Source organism: Coregonus clupeaformis, chromosome 1 (assembly GCF_020615455.1).
Source record: "Coregonus clupeaformis isolate EN_2021a chromosome 1, ASM2061545v1, whole genome shotgun sequence".
In the NCBI taxonomy this organism is placed as follows: domain Eukaryota; kingdom Metazoa; phylum Chordata; class Actinopteri; order Salmoniformes; family Salmonidae; genus Coregonus; species Coregonus clupeaformis.
Genome location: NC_059192.1, coordinates 92,456,459 through 92,479,547, shown reverse-complemented (window position 1 = coordinate 92,479,547; position 23,089 = coordinate 92,456,459). Strand labels below are relative to the sequence as shown.

General features: G+C 44.0%; 1 protein-coding gene and 1 pseudogene across 1 annotated transcript; one reads left to right on the top strand and one right to left on the bottom strand.

Moving 5' to 3' along the window:
* Positions 1–8,953: 8,953 nt before the first annotated feature.
* Positions 8,954–13,667, bottom strand: LOC123491961 (glycerol-3-phosphate dehydrogenase [NAD(+)], cytoplasmic-like). The gene is given in 9 exon segments (XM_045223438.1): positions 8,954–9,564; positions 10,128–10,234; positions 10,420–10,653; positions 10,874–10,986; positions 11,105–11,243; positions 11,535–11,675; positions 12,838–12,915; positions 12,917–13,016; positions 13,322–13,667. Coding segments are annotated over 9 exon segments (1,050 nt in total). The 5' UTR covers positions 13,363–13,667; the 3' UTR covers positions 8,954–9,467.
* Positions 13,668–13,868: 201 nt separating this feature from the next.
* On the top strand, positions 13,869–22,863 carry LOC123491412 (annotated as a pseudogene).
* The last annotated feature ends 226 nt before the right edge of the window (positions 22,864–23,089 follow it).

Here is a 23,089-nt window from a genome sequence, read left to right as displayed (position 1 = left end):
CTATAGTATTTCCAAATAAGGACCCCGGTCTGCTATTCATTGGGGCTCCCCGCAGAATTTCTCCTTCTTAACACTTTAAGCATTCCTCACCACAGACCCAGTATAAAGTAGACAAGAGGCACACTGACAGAAACCATCAGACCGGTCACGTCACCCACTGTTTGTTATCACAGTCGGTGAGCACAAATGCACCGATTCAGCCTCTCTAAATGCCTCTGTTGCATTCCTTGTGGCCACAAATGCAATAGTTTTTTGAAAGATTCCACACTGTTTCGGCATTCCTCCTCTCGTAGCTCATTGCATTGCTGTGCTGTTCGGCAAGAGAGAGAGAGAGAAAATCTCGAGGAGGAACGAGGCTGGGTTGTGTTCGACTGGGTTGAAGCAGCATACGTTGGTATTGACTCTTTGAAATGAATGATTTCTAACCATTGATTCTTGAAGAGTATAACTTAGAAATGCCTGTCTATGATTGAGAGTCTCCAGGCCTATCCCTCAGCTGTTTACCCCAAAAATGGTAATGGTGACCGCTTTGTTGTTGTTTGAATCCCAGATTGCCCCTTTAAAATGGGTCTTATAGCTCAAGGCAACTACATTGTCGGTCGATAAGAGTGTAGTCTACAGCTGGTCAGAAGAGGTGTAGTCTACTCCTTGAGATTTTTATTTAGAAAGCCTCAAATGCCACATAATGTCAAAAACATTAGTAGGCTATGATAAGCCTTCTTAGATGAATCTAATCAGAATAACCGAGTATTAATCAATTGGCTCAAATGCTAGTACACAAACCATTTGTGAAGAGGCACTTCAAGTTATCTATGGGGACAGAGCACTCCATTATCTTCGAACTGACATTTGAACATGCAAATTCAATCTATTCTATTCAATCTACTCTAATTCATTGGATACATGTGGTAGCCTGTCTCATAAAAAATAAGTATTTTTGTGCAATCAAACGCATTGACATTTCTCAGTTTCAACGTGGAAGGAGTATCTCTCTCCTCGTGATGTCTAACACTTCACTGTGGCTGGCTGCACGGCCTGAGAGGCTACTGACATGGTAATCATCCACAAAATATATGGCTTGACCCGTGGCTCGAACCCATCCATTGGAGGGAAGACCTTAAACTGTTGGGGGTTAAGGGTCAGACCCTTTGAGGGGGACTGAGGAAATGATTGCCAAGGAGGAGAGGAAGGGGTAGAGGGATGTAAGAATTCCTACCTCTACTGAAGAGGAAGCATTCCTCTCCTTTCCTCTTCTCCTTTATATACACTGATCTGAAAGAACTGACCAGGGATGGAATTATTAGTCCAAACAGTTGCAAAACTGAACGTTTTGTGCAACAGAAACGTCATAATGAATACGCCCCAGGTGAAAACCAGCCTAATGACAAGCTTCCAACCTATAGTTTTTACCTGGGCCATGTTCAGTAAACAAGCGTTGTGGAACATTGCACATAGAAATAGCATGAATAGAGCTCTCATGATTCCTTATTCTACATGCCAGAGGCATGTTTGTTCTACATAATACGTTTTTATTGTGTCCTGCTGAACGTGGCCGTGTAGTCTTTTCCAGTCAGTGCGGATGAAGGGAAGGAACCGAGGAGAGGATCAATTTTTTGACAAATAGCCTGTGTTTTCTTTAAATTATATCAAAGTCACTCTATTTTTGTTATGTCTGCACTACTTGACAATGGGTTGCCACTGCCAGACTTACCATTACTGCTCTTTGGCTGTACTAATGTAGTTTGAGGGTTCTTTAGAAGGTGGATTGATGACTCTCTATGTTGACAACACTAGATGGAGACAGATTACACTTTTGATTTCTCTTTTACTCATGAACGGACTACATTCACAGAAATACAGTTGAAGTCGGAAGTTTACATACACCTTAGCCAAATACATTTAAGCTCAGTTTTTCACAATTCCTGACATTTAATCCTAGTGAAAATTCCCTGTCTTAGGTCAGTTAGGATCACCACTTTATTTTAAGAATGTGAAATGTCAGAATAATAGTAGCGAGAATGATTTATTTCAGCTTTTATTTCTTTCATCACATTCCCAGTGGGTCAGAAATGTACATACAATCAATTAGTATTTGCTAGCATTGCCATTAAATTGTTTAACTTGGGTCAGACGTTTCGGGTAGCCTTCCGCAAGCTTCCCACAATAAGTTGGGTGAATTTTGGCCCATTCCTCCTGACAGAGCTGGTGTAACTGAATCAGGTTTGTAGGCCTCCTTGCTTGCACACGCTTTTTCAGTTCTGCCCACAAATGTTCTATAGGATTGAGGTCAGGGCTTTGTGATGGCCACTCCAATACCTTGACTTTGTTGTCCTTGAGCCATTTTGCACAACTTTGGAAGTATGCTTGGGGGTCATTGTCCATTTGGAAGACCCATTAGCGACTAAGCTTTCACTTCCTGACTAATGTCTAGAGATGTTGCTTCAATATATCCACATAATTTTCCTTCCTCATGATGCCATCTATTTTCTGAAGTGCACCAATCTCTCCTGCAGCAAAGCACCCCCACAGCATGATGCTGCCACCCCCATGCTTCACAGTTGGGATGGTGTTCTTCGGCTTGTAAGCACCCCCTTTTTCCTCCAAACATAACGATGGTCATTATGGCCAAACAGTTATATTTTTGTTTCATCAGACCAGAGGACATTTCTCCGAAAAGTACGCTCTTTGTCCCCATGTGCAGTTGCAAACCGTCTGTTTTTTTATAGTGGTTTTGGAGCAGTGACTTCTTCCTTGCTGAGCGGCCTTTCATGTTATGTCGATATAGGACTCGTTTTACTGTGGATATAGATACCTTTGTACCCGTTTCCTCCAGCATCTTCACAAGGTCCTTTGCTGTTGTTCTGGAATTGATTTGCACTTTTCACACCAAAGTACATTCACCTCTAGGAGACAGAACGCGTCTCCTTCCTGAGCGGTATAACGGCTGCGTGGTCCCATGGTGTTTATACTTGCGTACTATTGTTTGTACAGATGAACGTGATACCTTCAGGCATTTGGAAATTGCTCCCAAGGATGAACCAGACTTGTGTAGGTCTACAATTTTTTTTCTGAGGTCTTGGCTGACTTCTTTTGATTTTCCCATGATGTCAAGCAAAGAGGCACTGAGTTTGAAGATAGGCCTTGAAATACATCCACAGGTACACCTCCAATTGACTCAAATGATGTCAATTAGCCTATCAGAAGCTGCTAAAGCCATGACATCATTTTCTGGAATTGTCCAAGCTGTTTAAAGGCACTGTCAACTTAGTGTATGTAAACTTCTGACCCACTGGAATTGTGATACAGTAGTGTGAAATAATCTGTCTGTAAACAATTGTTGGAAAAATTACTTGTGTCATGCACAAAGTAGATGTCCTAACCGACTTGCCGAAACTATAGTTTGTTAACAAGAAATTTGTGGAGTGGTTGAAAAACGAGTTTTAATGACTCCAACCTAAGTGTATGTAAACTTCCGACTGTCACTTCAAGTACTTCCTGTTCTCAACATCTGACCAATCAGAACAGATAAAAGCTAGGTAGATAGGTAGATCATCAATTACCATGAAAATGTAAATCCACTGCTTCACCATATTTTGGAACTACACAACATTGACAAATAATAATATCTCTCACAACATAATTATACACTAGTGTTATGTGGTGAAAAATGTTCCAAACAAAATGTTTCTCACAAGGTCTTTCATATCTAGTCTGCTGTGAGTCATATTGGCTAAGATAGGTCGAGTCCTGTGAGCCATAAAAAGCCTATTGCAAAGACTACAGAGACTATTGTAGAGAGTAATGTCAGCAGTTTCAAATCCAGAACATTCTAAACCTATTAAACGTGGAATGCAGGTTCTAGTACAGAGAGACTCTCAAAAGAAGATGGGCCAAATACTCAACGTTAAGTGTGCCATTGCAGTTTTACTTATTTATGGATTTATCATTATTAGCAACTGAATGTGGAGCTATTGCCCATTGTTTTGGAAGTGTACTTAGCAGTACTTTGGCTGTAATTGCTCTCTAAGGATACAACAAAAAAATGGATAGAACATTTATATCTGGCCAATAGCTCTAGTGATTTTCACCCTGCACTTTCCACTTTCCAATAAGAGAGCAATACCTCACATACAGTATCTAAAGTCATAGACTGTTCTCTCAGCTACCGCACGGCAAGCGGTACCGACGCACCAAATCTGGAACCAACAGGACCCTGAACAACTTCTACCTCCAAGACTACTAAACAGTTAACCAAATAGCTACCTGGACTATCTGCATTGACCCTTTTTGCACTAACTCTTTTGACTCTACTCTTAGTTATCTGTCCTGTTGCCTATTCACTTTATCCCTACCTATATGTACATATTTACTTCAATTACCTCATACCCCTGGACATTGACTCGGTACTGGTACCCCGTGTATAGCCAAGTTATCGTTACTCATTGTGTATTTATTCCTTGTGTTATTATTTTTCTATATTTCTCTCTCTGCATTGTTCGGAGGGGCCGGTAAGTAAGCATCTCACTGTTAGTCTACACCTGTTGTTTACGAAGCATGTGACAAATACAATTGTATTTTATAACCAGTTTGAGACACTGGAGAGGAACAATGTTGGACTACTATGGTCAGAAACCCATACATTTAGCTTACCCTCATTGTTACACGTCATCATTGTCATAATGATGAAATATGCACTTTCAATTGTTTTCAGTGAGACCAGCTTTCACCAGACATTCTTTCCTGTTTTCTTTGCACTGATGGATAGCTAAAGGTTGGCGCTAGTCATTGGGAGCTATAGGCTACTACATTTTACTCTGCAGCAAATGCATACTATAGTGCACCATACTGAAACAACCAAAGCTCTTCTCAAATACCTTCAGACAGATTAATGTTTGAAAGATATTTCCATTCTCCTTTCTGCCATAACGTATTAGGTGATAGTGCAGAATGGAATGGCACATCTATATCTTGATACAATCATATACAATCTAATGTCTGGAATTCATAAAGATAAAGAGTTGGCCAAGTCTCGGCCAAAGTTATTGTTAGAGAATTCCCCTAGTTAAGATGCATTTTCCATCTATACCATTTAACCAGAACGCTACTCTTTGAAATTCCCAGCTGCATCTGGGAGTTAAATCTGCTTGGTCATAAAGCAGTCAGTCCTACAGCTTCCATACCAACATTGAGATAGATTTGACTTTCAATTATTCTGGCATCCGGTTAATGGTAAAAGCTTATGTGTTTTGTTTCTTATTAGAAGAAATGTTGAAACAAGATGATAAAATTTGGGTTTTTGGCAAACTCAATGCTATAGTGTGTCCTATACATTTAAAGGTAAAACGGGTTTGATAACATCATAAAACATAATAAAAGGAGAATGTAATAATGAAGGGAAATCTACTATCCAATACAAATCCAACCAAAAATGCTAGCTGGAACTAAAGCATGGTTCTATCTGAGACAGTGTAGCTCCCAGTATAGCGAGATGACTGGGGGGGTGTAGAGGCAGTCTGTGTCTACTGAAACGTGCTCAGTGTCAAGGCAGTCTCTTGTTGTGTCCCAAATGCCACCCTGTTCCCTTTATAGTGCATTGCTTTTGACCAGCGAAAGCAGCAGCCACTCTTCCTGGGGTCCACACAAAACATAAAACATGACATAATACAGAACAATAACAGACAAGGACAGCTCAAGGACAGAACTACAAATAAATAAATATAGAAATATATAAGCCTCTGGTCAAAAGTACTGCAATACAGAGAAAAGGCTGCCATTTAGGACACAGTTTCTGTGTCTACTGAAATGTTTTTACTCAGAGGAACACTAAATGGATTCATGCATCACCCCATGCTACAATGACATGTTGGAATGTCCAAGCCATGTTATTTGCTGTCCCAGTGGGAATAAAGCAATGTCCCATTTCACATCAGCAGCTTAAAGAGAGGCACTTTATATGGTCATCAACATTCGTGGGCTACAAAGGGAATCCATAGATAAATAAATTGTCCACATCTTGAAATGTTAAGCTCACTGATTCTTGCTTCTCAGGAGATGAACAGATGCTGGTGAACCAAGGCACAAAATGTGGAATAAAAACATTACCAAGCTACACAACTCTGCCCTCCCTGCTTTTTTAGAGACAGTTCACTGTCATTTGGAGTGATAAGTCATGCATTTGTTTTTGAAACTACATCAAAGTCAACAAATCAACAATAAAAGTCAACTTACTTTTTTTTTTAAAGATTGCCTCTTTCGTCCAGTCTTCAGGTACCTTCCTTTCTTCCTCCTGTCCCCAACTGGCCTTGTCTATCCTCAGTGTGTGGATGGGTATCCAGTCCAGGCTCTAGTGTGGTTAGGCATTGTCAACTGTTACTCCCAAGGCTGCCTGAGCTGAGGGGGGAGGAGGCCTAAACAAATGTGCCTGTGTTCAGCCAATGTTTATATGCAGCCAACACCACCACACCACAGCCAGGCTCCTAGCCAAGGCCCTACCTCCCCTTCCACAAATGGCAAATGGCACACACAAAAAAACAGACAAGTTCCCGCCACAAATACACACCCACTCCTTGTGCTTTATCATCTCCTCAGAGCGCTAGGCCAACACAAAGGAGGGGCCCCCAGAAAGACTACGTTATGCCCCTGTGAATGTGCATGGAGTACGCTAGGGTGGGTACAGATGAAGGGTAGGGCAGGGTGGAGAGAGGGGTGTGTGTGCCCTGCGACTGAGCCTCAGTGCCCTGCGCCATTGTGCCATGTTTGCCCTGTGAGACTGGCAGCTGGGGCCCTAGGACGGGGAGGGAGCTCTGATGATGAGGGCCCATTTGGCTGGCATTGACATGTAAAGAGACTGTGTGTCAGTGACAGCTGAGGAGAGCAGGCACTGTAATTAGCTGTGTGTGTACAGAGAGGATGTAGGATGGACCATTACGCCCCCTCTCCCCTCCCTTTGACATCCAGCATCACTGATCATATTCTGAAAAACAGACAAACTGGGTATAGCAGACCTGGATTCAACTAGTGTTTATTTTCTTCCAAATACTTTGAGCGTTTGATTGAGCCTATCTGAAATGCAAGATAATAATCTAATAATATAAAGTGTATGCCATTTAGAAGACGCTTTTATCCAAACTGACTTATAGTAATGCGTGCATAGATTTTACATATAGGGTGCTGGTTTGCACTAGTCCTTTGCTTCCATCGCACTGTGTTCGATCAAGGACAAGGGAAATACTCAATCAAGTATTTGAAAGAAAATGAATCCTATTTGAACCCAGGTTATATAGCTTACCCAGCCAGATATTCTAAATTATTGACTGAGAGCAGGGAGGACTTAAAACCATCGACCTCTGCGAAAGTCTGTGTGGGATTTCACACATAAATCTAAGGGTGTGAGAGCCAGGTGGTTGGGGCCTGGGTTGGCCCCTTCAGAGCCTGCAGGGCCTGGGAGATATGTTTGGAGGAGGAACTGACAGAACCATCCATGTGAGACACAGGTGTGATCAACCAACTGTGAATAACTCACCCCACCTCATTACATGCAGTAAATCACAGCAGAACACTATTTGTTGTAACTCAATATTGCATAGTGTTGAATTAATCCTCATGTACTATAATGATAGCCTTGATTTGTTGATGCTGTAAGAGAGTTGGTTAAGAACCTGGTTAAATGAGTAACCTTGCCTGAGACTTGACAACTTGCGTTAGTTCCTCAAGCTAATGCCTTAGCTCAGCGGGCTAACACAGTCGTGTCACCCAGCAAGAGCCGGGTTTGAGCCCCAGTCAGTCACACGGTCAACTTGTACTGCTATAATTGGATAAGTAGATGTATTTGTGTCAGCAGCATGCAGACTCCGTGATATCTCAACCATGAACTATCTGGACCGAGACCTCACACTCTGCTCTCTTTTGCTAACTTTCTCCTCCTGAGTCCAAGACTCTCTATCACAACAGGACAGTGTTGTGTAGGGACTAGTTGGCCTACGTGCAGTTACCAAGGTGATTAAGCTGCTCTTTCAAGCCCAGGACTGAAGAAGCACCTCTTCACTTTGTGACAGAGGATCAAGGTCTCAACCTCCACAAGGCTCACACTGTCTCACATCAAAACACTGATGACAGTTCAGCTGGAAGTGAAGGGAGGTGAGGGGGAGCCTAACCTGCGGGAAGACCCGACACAGGTCCTCTCCTGGGGCCCCATGTCCCACGGGAAACTGGGGCGGACAGGGTGCCTCAACCTGGGCCTCTGCCATCTCCGTGGCCCCCTGCCTTCCGTTGTGCCCTTTGATGTCCTGAGATGTGTGGGATCCGGGGCAGCCTGTCTGTGGAGCTGTCAACCTGAAGAGAGGCCTCCTCCTCGTCGGGTTACCCAGGAAAGAGTGAACCGTGGCTGGACACAGTCGTGGCTACAGTGTGGAGGGATGGATGGAAGCATCAAGGTCCCTCTGATCTGATGGGACATTCAAACGCCTAGCTGATTGTGCGCTATCCCACTAAGCCTCTGTTCTTCTCACTGTGATATAGCCAGAAGAGATGGAGAGACAAGGGCCACAATTGTTCTTTAATCCTGGGTCTGATATGGTTGTGTCACAGAAGACTCCAGGAATGGGTTTGTGGAATATCTGTAACACATTTACATCTGTGTTCTCTAGGATAAGTAGGCCTCCATCTTTGAAGTGAAGGCAAGAACTTTAGATACAATGTAATTGTTATGTAAAGCTGATTAAACAGTTAAACGTAAGCAATCCTTCTTTCATCAGGGGAACATCTCATTAAAATATATTAAATATGTTATTTCATTTTCTTGCATGGACAACAGGACAATATTAGACAATCAAATCAAATAAACGTATTTGTTATTGCTCTCTCATCTTAACAATGTCAAGTCTATTGTTCTCGGTTACCCTCTGAAAGGCTTTCAATGTTAAAAGTAAGCGTGCCAAAATGAAGTGAAACAAAAGAAACACAAAAATTTATTTTTCAATCAAAAGTATTGTTTTGAGAATATTTGTTCAACAAATTGTAAAAATTCAAAATTAATAGAAAACATTTTTTAATCAGCAACAATTACTAAGCATTTGTCAAGTGCTTTAGTTGATAAGCTTATACACAATCAAAACACAAAACATATGAATATGCGACAAAGCACGTTAAGTAGAGTGGTTCTTCAGACTTAGTATCAAATGATAAGGAATATTTAGTGGTTACAGTTACATTTTTATGTAGTTACAGTATTATGAATGAATATTTATGCAGCACTGCTGCCCTCTGATGGTATGATGGTGCTATTGGAAGTGACTCTGGGGTGAAGTTTCCCTATAGGTACAGATCTACGATCAGCTTCCCCTCCCCCAGTCCCAACTTTAACTATAAGTGGGGGACTGGAAAACTGACCCAAGATCAGCATCTAGGGGCGACTTCACTCTACACCATTGGAGGAGCTGCAGGTTCCGTGGCTTCAGGTTACAGAGTGATCACATGTGTTCAGGGTGGTTCTGCAGACATGTGATAAACTCCTGCACAGCTTTGCCCTCAAAGCAGATCTGATACACAGAGGCAAACAACGGAAACCTACAAGACAAAAAAATTGCACTAAATCTCAATGCAGCAAGACGTGGTTCCATTAGCAGCAATCACAATTTGTTGAGGAGAGCTTCAGTTAATATTTGAAGCTAATTTGCTTAAATTAATGTGGTGAATGAGTAAACGAACATTGGAGGAACATTTGCATGTCATTAAATGCATTAAAAGGTAGGCTCAGCGATACACGAAGTAAACAGAAATATCGGGGCAATTTCCGCAAGAGCGTTGAAGCATGAGGCTAAACTTCTTCACTCTTTTGATCCCATAGCCATCATTACATTTACATTTTAGTCATTTAGCAGACGCTCTTATGTAGAGCAACCTGCAGTTAGTGAGTGCATACATTTTCATACTGGCCCCCCGTGGGAAACGAACCCACAACCCTGGCGTTGCAAGCGCCATGCTCTACCAACTGAGCTACAGGGGACTACATCATGTTGTAGCAGCGTGAAGCGGGCCCGTGCACATGCGCAGATCCTCTGTGTGACTGTGTGAGAGCAAGAAAAGTAATATCGCAGAGTCTCACTTTAAGGTGAAAGAGTTGTACTCACTTGCTAATCATGTCTCTCTTCTTTAGAATTTTGAACACCTCAGCGGAGGTTTGTGGGCCTTGCAGCTTCTGGCCATTGAGCATCTCAGCCTCTAGCTCTTCAATAGACTGGAAAGGTATGCAACATTACATTTACTTTACTTAAAGCATGTATACGCACACACAAACATACCATGAGTTTCTTGAAGTGTTGGATATTTATCTTAACTGTTATCAATCTGACAAAACAGGTGAAAGTTGTACTGGTCACAGCACAGTCACATCTCTGAGTCGTAGTTGTCTAGATATCTCACCTTGGATGTCTTGGCGAAGGCCTCAGCCACCTTGCGGTTGCGTCCCCCGTAGCAGGTGGTGATCAGGTCGGCGACCCCACAGCTCTCCAGGAATGTCACGGAGGACACCTGGCCCTTACAGAACAGCTTGGTGAAGGCAATCATCTCCATCAGCCCCAGCCGGATCACCGCAGCCTTGGTGTTGTCTCCAAAGCCCAGACCGTCACAGAACCCAGCGCCCACCGCTACAATGTTCTGGGAAGGAGAGAGTGGGAAAGGAACCATGAGTGTTATGTACAGTCTTCTACTCTTTTTTTTTTTTTAGCAATATGATTCATGGTTTATAAAAATATTTATTTACAATGTGAGCAAATAAAACAGTGGAACGAAACATAGGCCTTCTGTGTAAGTTACGTTCACGTTGTAGCTATATGTAGCAAAAGTTGTTCTCTTTGAACTGAATTGTAAATTGTACCTTGAGAGCCCCACAGAGTTCTACTGTGTCACTCTCCTGCACCACGGTGATCCTGAAGTTGGGAGTCTGCAGCAGCTCTTTAAAGATGTGTCCGTTTGCTTCGTTCTTAGCTCCTGTTCAGGTAGTGATAGAAAGTCAAGATAAACATAACTGCATCAGTGGGAGTTGCAACCCAAGTGAGGACAGAAAACATTACAGCAATATTCTAGATATTATATAAAAATGTCTTACCAATTGTGGTCTCACAGAACTTCTCATCAGCCACTTCGTTGGCAATGTTGGCCCCCATCAGGACGCTAACCTCGATTTCCAGTTTCTCGCGGATGATGTCAGAGATGAGCTTCAAGCCCTCTGGGCCTTCATCGATGCCCTGAATAAGGACCAGGGCAGAAAAGAGATCTTAGGCTGCCTTCAATCACTCATTTTGTAACATATAACCCTAGTTACCAGCATTTGGGTGGCTACATTTTTTTGACTAGGCTACTGTTACATAATGAGTGTAAAATCATAGCCATGATGATAAGTTCATACAGCTGAGACTTTCCCTGAGTGATAAGAAGCCCGATATGAAGCCAGAGCAAAATCCGACATAAATTGTATAGATTTTAGCAATGATTTTTCGAAGAGAGAGCTGGTGTGAAAAATAGGTAAATGACATTACTTTGATGAGGGATATTCCAATGGTTCCCTGTGTAATATGAGGTTTCATCTGATCACAGAGCCTCCCAATGAACTGATGTGGAATGACAAAGATCAGTATGCTGGCCCCTTTCACCGCTTCTGTGATTTCTGGAACAGCAACCTGGTAAATTGGAGCGGAAAAAGATAGCATGATACATTGTACTATTCATGATGGATGTTACTGTGTTCATCTACATTACAAGCAGTGGAGGCTGCTGAAGGGAGGACTGCTCATAATAATGGCTGAGCAGATAGGGCGGCGCACAATTGGCCCAGCGTCATCCGGGTTTGGGGAGGGTTTGGCCGGGGGGGGGGGCTTTACTTGGCTGATCGCGCTCTAGCGACTCCTTGTGCCGGGACGGGCGCCTGCAGGCTGACCTCTGTCATCAGTTGAACAGTGTTTCCTCCGACACATTGGTGCGGATGGCTTCCGGGTTAAGCGGGCGGGTGTTAAGAAGCGCGATTTAAAGGGTCATGTTTCGGAGGACGCATGACTTGACCTTCGCCTCCCGAGCCCGTTGGGGAGTTGCAGCAATGAGACAAGATAGAAATTGGGGAGAAAAAGGGGGTAAAAAATATATATAAACTACATGATATATTGTCAAAAATAATATCCTGATATGTAACTGTACAGATTTCTTACCCCAGCACTATTTTATAAGGTTAGTGTTCCCACATGGCCATATCTCCATGTTACAGCGCTTTATTAAGGAAGACTGATGGAAGGCAGAGAAGACCACCTGTGCTAATTAGCTATCTAGCATGCTTGAACACCTGTGTGTAATTAGCTATCTAGCCTGCTCGAACACCTGTGTCTAAGCATAACTGGGAAGGACGTAGTTTGTCATCTGGAGGCACACAGCCATATGGATCTGTGCAAACATGATACAGTAAGTGTATCTTTTTTATTTGAAAGATTATTTCTCGGTGATATGAAAGATAATTCCATGTTTCAAAAACCTAATTACAAGCGATGATTATTGACGTTTCTAAATGTTAAAACAAAGCGATAGGATTGTAGTTCACATGGGCCCACCGGTAAACGGTACTTATAGCTGAGAACCCTTGGGATAAGGCAGAATGCCTTGTTAATGCTTTGGGTTCTTGAGAACAAACCAGACACGTTGTTAGCTCTGTATAGGTCAAACTTCACTCATCTTATCTGTGTGTATCCTTTTACAATCATAAAAACATGTCCGGAGATAACTCCAGAATTATTGCACAACTCAATGATTTTTTATTTTGAGGCAAGAATCCCATATTAAACAAAACACAATACTAACCACATTTTTGGGAAGCTTGTGACCCGGTAGGTATTTGACGTTCTCATGCTCTGTGTTGATGATTTCTGTTAACTTTTTTGCCATCGATCATCTCTTCAAACACCCACATGTTGACAATGGGGTCAAACCTGTTGGATCCCTTTGCATTGTGGCCGACGATTTTGGCTATCGCAGAGCCCCTAGGAAATTATGAAAACAGCGATTTAGATAGGAGGGCAATGGAATAACGCCATTCATATTTTCAAAATCACACTCGCAAAATGAACAATATGCTAATTATGGGGATACCATAACCAGCCTACATTCAATGAATGTAGATCAAACTTCTATATTTGATATTCTGTGAAACGACATGCAAGTTGTCAATTTAGCCAAATAGCAGCACTTTGTAGTTGGCTACATTATGAATCAATCAGTGGAATTCATGATGATACAATGTTGTCGAATGCAGGCACATGCAAATAGAGAAAGTCCATAAATATACCAGTTTCCAGATCCAACGATGCACACTTTCTTAGCAGGCATTGTTAAGGTAGAGTAGCAGGCACGATTCCTTTAAGTGTTAACAGATCAGTAAAATGCCGTGTTTATATCCATGTCCATAACTTCCTTATACGCCCTAGTCGTGTGGGCAGCACATTGTTTTTAGCACTCCACCCTTTTTACCTGTATATAAAAGAAGAGAGAAGTTTGTACAGGTTAGGGTTCTTCTGGGTGTGCAACCACGACGAACCTGTCATGACAAGTATGGACAGACATTTATGCTTGGAGAAAGTCCTATAATTTTCTCGATTTGCAGAGCTCGGGTGAGACACACAATTCTCACTGTTTGTCATGCAAAATGACTGGAATATATACCGGCGGTAGCTCGATTGGGTATGTGCCAGGATATATTTGAAGATGTGTTCTATTGCTACAAAGGCAACATATTTCGATAAACTTTGTAGGCTACAATTTTCCTTATTTATTTTTTTGCCAATGCGGAAGTCCTTTCATGGAGTGGAATCACACGATTCCAGTAACGTGTCGCGTCATCGTGAAGCCTGTTAGAAGCGATTTGGATCATGTAAACACCGAACTAACACGCCACTGTTTTTATAATAATATATTGTGATGGATTACTTCATCAGTCCTTTAGATATAGCTATCGTTCATGAAAATCTGTGTTTTGTTAAGCCATGCACAGAAGAAATCCGTCTGTAAGCAAGGCCTTCAAGTTAGCAAATCAGGTCTAGAGATTGCTGTTTTGCTAGCTGTCAAGCTAGTTAGCTAGCTAACGTTTCTGGCAAGGTTTGTAGCTTGTTAGCTAGCTATAACGTTGGCTGTGACTATGCAAGGGGAAACAGCCACGGCATTACGAATCTCGGACAGTGAAGGGAAACTGGATGTCTTTCTCCAGAAAGGGACGCCTGGTAGTTCTGGGAGAGGGAGTTCGAAAGGCTGGCAGTACAGGTATGCTGACTGTCTAGCTAGCTAGGCTAATTATGTGGCTTAGCCATATTTGGCTAACCTAGTTAGCTAAGTTTGCTGCAGTGATTTGTTTGGCTAGTAGGCAGTGCACCACACATCTTCAGTTGGTAACTAGCAAGCCTTTGGTCAAATGTTTGCTGGCTAGCCAGCTATGGTTTCTAGCTTTTCTAGCTGAGCTTACTGACTTAGCTATTAGTTAGTTAACAGGCTAACCAGAGGAATCAGAGGTTCATCTGGAGTTGAATTTTGCCAACCCACTGCTGTTATTGTAGCATAACTAGTTTTTTTTGCTAACTGTCAATCATTTTCTCAATCTCTGCTCTATTCAGTGACCACATGGAAAATATTGATGGTTACCTGATGAAATACACCAATTTGGTAACAGGATGGCAATATAGGTGAGTGGGCAGCCCTGGTTGAATAACATTGAACGGTGCTATGTGCATTTAGCAAAAGTATTTACAGTATGATCAAATCAACTAAACATACTATTGAATTGATTCAATGCTTTGTCAACAAGCATCTTGAGGTCAAGGGAGATGTTGGGCCAGTAACCAAAAGGTCACTGGTTCGAATCCCGAGCCGACTAGGTGAAAAATCTGTCTATGCCCTTGAGCAAGGCACCTAACCCTATTTTTCTCCTCAAATGTAAATGTCAACGTTTTGATTGAACGCTCTGCCCTTCATGCAGGTTCTTTGTCCTCAACAATGAGGCGGGGTTGTTGGAGTACTTTGTCAATGAGCAGTCCAGGCCCCCAGAAACCTCGCGGACGCTCCCCTTGGCAGGGGGCGGTCATATCCCCAGCGACGAGGACTCTCACACCTTCACGGTCAATGCCATCAGTGGGGGAACAATACAAGCTCAGAGGTAAAACACACACACTGTGTCTGTCTCTCACACTCACCAATCAAAACCGCTTCAACAACTCATACAAGAGTGTCATGCTGTTTGAGTAGTCTGGACATGTATGGTTTGCATTTCAGCACAATGTTATTATATCCTCAATGCATCAGTCAGTTGTTGGACAGGCAAGATACACATAGTCACTGTCAGACTGTTGTACCAAGACTTCAGGAATGGGAGAAAGCTGGTAAAACATGCAAATCAATACGTGATAATGGAGGTTTTCTCATTATCCTCGGTCGGAGAGGGATAATGTTGTCGTTATTGATCCATGCAGAGAGAGATTCACTCGGCTGCACAGTAATGAGCTCACTCGGTTCAGGCACCAAACGAAAGAAAACTGACTGAAACAGGGATGCACCTAACTGAACATACCCAATAGGAAATTCGTTTGAATTTTCAGTTGCAAAACATTTTGCAACAGTATGCACTAATGAATGTGACCCTGTTGTGTCTCCCAGCCACGGACGCCAAAGAGCGACAGCACTGGGTGAGCCGGCTGCAGATCTGCACGCAGCACCATACTGAGGCCATGGGGAAGGTAAGGGCAAGGGCTTTTCGTCTGACACTCACCCACTTTCGCAGACACTTGCGTGCAGACACACAGTTGCATGCACACGCAGACAGGCACACGCACTCGACATCACACGCTCTTTCTCTAACTCTCTCTCACTCACAATGTTTTCCCTTGATCCAGACACTCTGCTAGCTCGTTTTGTTATGCAATCCCATTGATCGTGTCCATGGTTGCCTGTAACATGAGCTTAATAACAGAAGTGCAGAGGGGATGTCTTGTATTTAGATTAGATGTAGTAGTGTTTGTGCTTGATAATGATAACACGTTGATGGGAACTCTAGCTACTATTCATTTAGCTTAGTTATGAGCCAAGACCATCCTAGATGCCAGCCTTTGAGTGTAGTATTGTAACACACGAAAGACACCCCTGCCTGCATCATAGCAGACAAACTGGGGTATGTGACACTTCCTTATTTTTCTAAAGTTTGACCTTCCTTTCCTGGCTGAAGTCAGTGAGTCAGCATTACTCGGTGGGATTTCCTTCTTAACAGATGTACACTTTCTATTGAAATACTGAGAAGACAGAATGTGACAAACCACAAGCACGATGCAAACTATTCTTGGATAAATTGTGGCGTAACCATAACGACTCGATTCAGTACAGTTCACATTGGCCTTAATTCGCCTTGCATCTTCGAGCACTTGAGTTGAAGACAATCAACATTTACAGAGCACATTGACATGACACCATAAGGTCACACAAATAGTCATAAACAAGATGGCTCCATAGGTTAAAATTCCCTTAGGTACAGATCAAGGATCCTCTTCCCCTCCCACAATCCTAACTCAACTCATAGAGATAGCAGACTCATCATTGATATAACTCGTTTTAACATGGAAAATGTCCATTTAGGGCTTCCACCATTTTAAAGTAGTCAACTGGGTGGGGGATTCCTATAAGTTGGGAGCAATCAGCCAATGAAGAAGAAGGAGGAAATGGACTAAGCCTCATTGTCGCTGCCCATGCTGTCACAGACACTAGAATGGTACAGATACAAAGATGAGTCCTCTATCTCTATGCTGTAACCATTAGTAGAGGAATGTTAAACTGACCCAATATCAGTGTCTAGGGGGCAACTTTACATACATCCTACAAGCTCCAATGATGAAAAGATAATTTTTCCCAAGATACTATCGCAGATGAGATGCACTGTATGACACATTTGTTGACCATCTTGTCTTTGTCCAGAGTAACCCTCCGCCCAAGTCTCGCAGTTACTCCATGGCGTCTCAGGGGAGCGCCAGCTCGCCCTGTCCCAGCGAAGGCCCAGCCAGCTCCAGAACCAGAACGCCGCCTCCTCCTTCAGCATGACTCAGCTCCACAAGGGCTCCTCGCTGTACTCCTCCAAGAGGTCCCTGCTGCCAGACCATCTGCTCGACGCCAGAGAGGTAGGCTGGGGATGGGGACGGTAGCCGTTTCGTCGTGAACCAAAATAGAAGTGGGGTTTAGCAAAGCTTAGTGTTGTTTTTTTTCCCTCAGTGTTTTGATTTATTTTCATCTTACGTGTTTTTGTAATAACTTTGCGTCTCGACAGGAATGACCGGTGGTAGAGAGAATAATATATATTCTGCCTTATTTGAAATGTATTTTGTCTTGGAGGGTATTCTCTTCTTAGTCTTTTTACCCTTCTTACCCAGGTTTTTTGTTTAGTGTCATTTTATGAAGACCTTTCATCCATCTAGGACTAGGTTACAGGGACTTCTTTGTTTTAATCTAATGACGGATATAGCAAGCACATTTTTTACATCGGTATCATGGGACCCCTGAGCTCAGTTGGTAGAGCATGCCGCTTGCAACGCCAGGGTTGTGGGTTCGTTTCCCACGGAGGGCCAGTATGAAAATGTATGCACTCACTTAACTGTAAGTCGCTCTGGATGAGAGCGTCCGCTAAATGACTAAAATGTAAATGTATCAACTTACTCCTCCGGTTCCTTCCGCTCTTCTTCCTCCCAGATGATGACCCAGGCCCAGGGCCAGCACCGAGACCTGATCCATATCATCGAGGGCCTGCCCCCGGCCACGGGTCCCCTTCCCCACTGGACCAGGACCTGCTTATGCTCAAGGCCACCTCCATGGCCACCATGAACTGCCTCAACGACTGCCTGCACATCCTGCAGCTACAGCAGGTGGCCCGCCAGGGGAGCTCTCTGGGAGGTGAGGGTGACCGCTGGGGTCGGAGGGGGAGTAGGTCCTTACTGGTACTAGTAATGAGTGTTCATTTATGAACTCCAATGAAAAGAAGGGGATCTGTGTGCATGCACTGTTCGTTTTCTCAGTGGGTAGATCTCTATTGCCAGGCTTTCTCAGATTTGCCTTCTAGATGATGTTTAATTTAACACTGAAGAGAGCAAGGTAGAAACTGTTAAGTTACCTTCTCTTTGACCCATTTCTCAAAGTTAGCCATGGAAGTCTACATGGATTAAAGTGTTTTGTTTCCAAGAATGACTTTAGTCATGTTTAGTTGTCTGCGACATGTACTAGACACACATCATGTGCTTGCACAATTCTACCTCACAAATCATGGAACTGCACATGTAGACCCGCCCAGTCCAGATGTACTCCGAAAAGCCGACGGTGGAATTATTTTCCATAATTGATGAGGGAGCGGTACTTATTCTTATCGGCTGTCTAGGGTGGTAACCAGATCTCTCATTGGGTAACTGAGTAATAACAGCTCTCCCAATTAACCAACTTTCTTCCTTTTTGATCACACAGCACCATACTGACAGCCAAGAGACCTTACAAAAATGTATGGCTGCTACTATCTCAGCCATTTCTTTGACAGAGCCAACCAGACATTGTGAATAGGGGAAATGGGGAAAAGCCGTCACAAGTTACCGGTTTGACGTAGAGATCGTAAGAGATCTTGTTACCTGGCATCCATATTTCATTAGGCCCACAAACAGGACGGAACCCGGGGATGAGCCAATCAGGAAAAGGTGTCAAGGGGATTGTGTGGGCCGTGCTAATTTGAATGGGCCTCGCCTCCCACCCAAACACCCATAGAAATACCCTATGTGGCGCTAATGCTAACCCACCAATCAGGCGGTGCAGGACATTTCCTGTTGGCGCGGCATAAAACGTATCTCGATACTCAACGGGGATCGGGTTAACGTCTCCATCCTGTGGTCTTGGAGAACTGTCAGGGGAATACGCCAGCCAGCCACCCCATCCAGCCAGCCTGATTCTTTTTTTTGAATGGTTGCTGGCTACAACCTCATTGTTTTGGTTGGGTAGTCTGGTAGTCTCAAGGGGTCTCGTAGCGTAGCCTAGCATGAGTACCTCTGAGCTAAAGACCGCGGTGGCTGCCGCTGTGTCGCGTGTTACAGGACCTACCATTGAGTGGCTGGAGCCCAAGCTGCCGGACATCTGAAGAACGGCGGGCCCTTGGACAGCTTCAGCACCGGGGAGAGGGAGGGCTGCTGGAGGGCAGCCTCCTGGAGCTGAGTGCCACGGAGCCCTGCAGTTTCTCTGGGGTAAGGACACAGAACATTAATAGTCCCAAAAGGGCTTTTCACAGCCAAACTGTATCAATCTCTGAGCAGGAGTGCTGATCTAGGAGAATCCATTTAGATCATAATGAATAGGACTATAAGGCAAAACAGATTCTAAATCACTACTCATACTCCTAAGACTTTCTGAATAAAGGCCCTGGCCTGGTTACGCATCCAGCATAGTTACTGGAGCTGTGCTGGAAAGGGCGACATGAAAATAAAGTATTTGAAAAGTGATATAGGCGTATCTCTTTGGACAGGACAATTTGACTTCAGTACTTTTTTTAATTTAATGATTAAATAAATAGCAACGTTTCAATGATCAATTTGTCTAACAATGTGTCCATGGTCAGATGGGGAGGATGGTCAAATAAATATAACTAAATAAAGGCCTTTTATTTCATGGCTTTTTGTTGTAGGTGCTTCAGTTTGCACAGTTTTTCAAGATGCAAAGCCACAACTTTTGTTGTTCTCAAAGTAAATATTGTATCTCCTGCTAGGAGGAGATTGACGGAGAGGACGAGGTGGAGGACGCGTTCACGGAAAAGGAGGAGGAACTGGGGGCGGTGGAGGAGGAGCGCAGTGTCATCCTACACCTGCTCTCGCAGCTCAAGCTGGGCATGGACCTCACGCGGGTAGGTCGAGTTCCCCCGGCCGTGGCCTGGACACAGCCTGAAACATACATCGGGCTGGACCAAGGCCCAGATAGACAGACCATAGTGGTGTCTTGTTTTCCTTCCTCTTGATTGGCTAATGTAAAGGACTGCGTACTGGAGTTAAGAAATGCCTATCGTTTTGCTTTTCTTGTTGACTTCATAGTAGAGCTGGGTGATATGGACTGAAATCCACATTGCGATAAATTGCCTTAATTGATGCGATAACACTAAATAGAACGATCGTTTTAAAGTTAATGTGCACCAGTCTTTTATATGTATTATCCTTTAAACTAATACTACTAGTTTGATGGTTTTAGCCATCAATTGTCCCATTAACAATCACCCATATTAGCAAACTTATTTAATTTCAAACTCACATTTCTCTAGTATAGGCTACAAAACTGCTGCAATAAGTGATCGGTATGGTCGGTGTCGATCATTTTCCATTGTCGTCCCCAGCTCTAATTTCAGTTTCCCATGGTTAGCAGCAGTCTGCAAGTGTAGGCTCAAAGCCAGATGGGTGTCGGATGGTAGTTGGTCAGTTAATCAATTCATGAAAAGAGAATGTGTTCTCAATAACCTCAAATAGCAATTCAAGCTTTGTTTGAATGATGTTTACCTCATAGCTACATGTCATTATCGACCACACACTAGGTTATTGAATGGTTCTCAACAACCCACCTGTTTCAATAAAGATCATAAATAGTTCTGTCTCCTCAGGTGGTGCTACCCACCTTCATCCTGGAAAAAGCGCTCCTTACTAGGATGTTACGCCGACTATGTCCCACCCGGACTGTTCGTGTCCATCACAGACGGCCGAGGGCCCGAGAGCGATGGTGCGCCCGCCGAGTCCACCTCACCTCCTTCCACGAGGGCCGCAAGGGCGCCACGCCAAGAAGCCCTACAACCCCGATAATCGGCAGAGCTTCCACTGTCCTGGAGGGTGCCCAGGTCAGGGGAACCTGCTAAGGATGCCCCCTCACCCCCCTCTCCTCCCAGGGAAGCCCCCACCACCGAGGAGGAGGACGGCAGTACGAGTTGCGCCCGGGCGAGCAGGTGTCCCACCACCCGCCCGGTGTCGGGCTTCGCGCCGAGTGCCCCGAGAGGGCGGATGCGCGCCAACACCCACGGACCAAGAGCAAGTTCATGGGCAGGTCGATCGGGGTGTCCATGATCGGGGAAGGTAAGGCCGGCCAGAGACAGGGTACTTCGATTTATTGCACCATCTGTGTGACACGGCGCATGCTAGCGCCAGAGCGGTTTGAAACGAGAGACCCGGCTAGGGGATTAGGCCTACTTCCTTCAGACCAATGTCAAAGGGGAGAGTGGACATTTCTTCCATACTTGAAGTTACTGACAGAAGTACTTATTGTTGGAGTCTTTCTGACTTTCAAACCTCCTGCTAAAAGGTATGGTCTGTAAGATGCATCTAGGTTCAATGCTAACAATATAAAGTATAAACCATTTGTAATCTGTGTGTGTAGGCTGTCTATACCTGCTGGAGCATGACGAGGAGTAAGCACGCTCACGCCGCCCTGTGCCTACGCCCCGGGCCCATCCTTACCGTGCCTGGGTGGAGCTGGGGGAAAGGTCAATGTGAACTGCACCAAGTCGGGATACTCCGCAGTCATCACCTTTCCAGACCAAGCCCTTTTACTGGGCGTGTAAACTGCATAAGTGGGAGTGCCCCCCGGGCAGAGCGCATACACACACACCTGCAGAGGAATTTCTAATGCTGTCATGGCTAAATTGTTGCATTTTGGCTTTTTGGTTAGGCTTTATGTCCCTGTGCGGTTACGTGATCATATAAGTTATTTCCATGTTGTTTTTAGATTTAAAAATGATTTTTATGGATCCTATGTGACTCTGGAAAACCGGGCCTGTTGAGGAGTGGATTATCCTGGCTAAAGAAAGATTCATTGAAATGTAAAGTTAATAAACAAGTATTTGAATAATTTATAAAAGCCACAACTCTTTGGATTAAGTGACCTCAAATTGTTTTGGTATAGTTTGCGTGGGAGAGGCTGTGATTGGGTTGGATATCACACTATGTGTCCCGCCTGACGCCACGCAGAGTGACGGCGGAGGTAAAGCACAACGCTACCAACGCCGGGTGTGCCGCGGCAGGGCGCAGTGGAACGGCGTGCCCGAAGTTCAGCTACCAGAACGCGACACGCCGCATGGTGGACGCCACCAAGCTGCCCGTCCACCAAGCGGGTGCGCCCCAACGCACAAGCAAGTACAACCGGAACTGCAGGTTAGGACAAAAAAGTTGAAATATGAATATGCTCCTCTGTATTTTCTATGCTTTTCGGTGAGGTTGTGGTATAAATGTAGGACTGTAGATGAAAATAATGTTTATTAATTCTGTGCTGTTAAGCACCTCTTGTATTGTTGACTATATTGTGTACTGTCTCAGTAATAGACATGATGCACTAGATAACTGTGGATCCTAGGGCGCCTGGCAGCATGCGTGACTGGGAGCCGCAGCGCCAGAAGGACATTGAGAAGGCCACTAGGAGCACAAGAGGATCCTGGAGGAGAGACAGAGAACTGAGTAGACACACCGCACTGAGACAGAGACCCATGGAGGACCAGATTTTTGAGCGAGGTACGAGAACAAATCTTGACAAACCCTTTTCATATTTAGTGTGCTTGCTTCAGCAAGACCTGGGGAGCCTGGCCAGCACATTGCTTTTGACAGCCAGCTGAGAAGCACCACCCATTTTCTTGGGGAAACGCTCTAGTATTATTGTGTTTCCACCGTCAGCATTTTGTAACACCTAAATTTTGCTGGAAAAATGCAAGGATGGTTGACGATCTCATGAGGCATTTACAGTTTATATTCTTTCAGGAATCAATGGATTTTGATATGAATATTAATAATGGATTCTCTTCTGTCAGATATTTTAATCTCTACATAGATTGTACATATTTTTTTTGGTATGTTTTCTATGGTCTTCTCTCTATGCTAGGCGAAGGCTGGATGTGGTCACAAAACCACTGTGGAAAACACCCGCTTTGAAATCTTAACCCACCGGCCAGGCGAGAATCCACGAGAACTGGTGGGAAGCCACGAGATCACGCCTTTTGGTTTGTGTGTGTGTGTGCGCGAGTGTGGGGGTTATTTCCTAAACGTGTCGAGGTAAA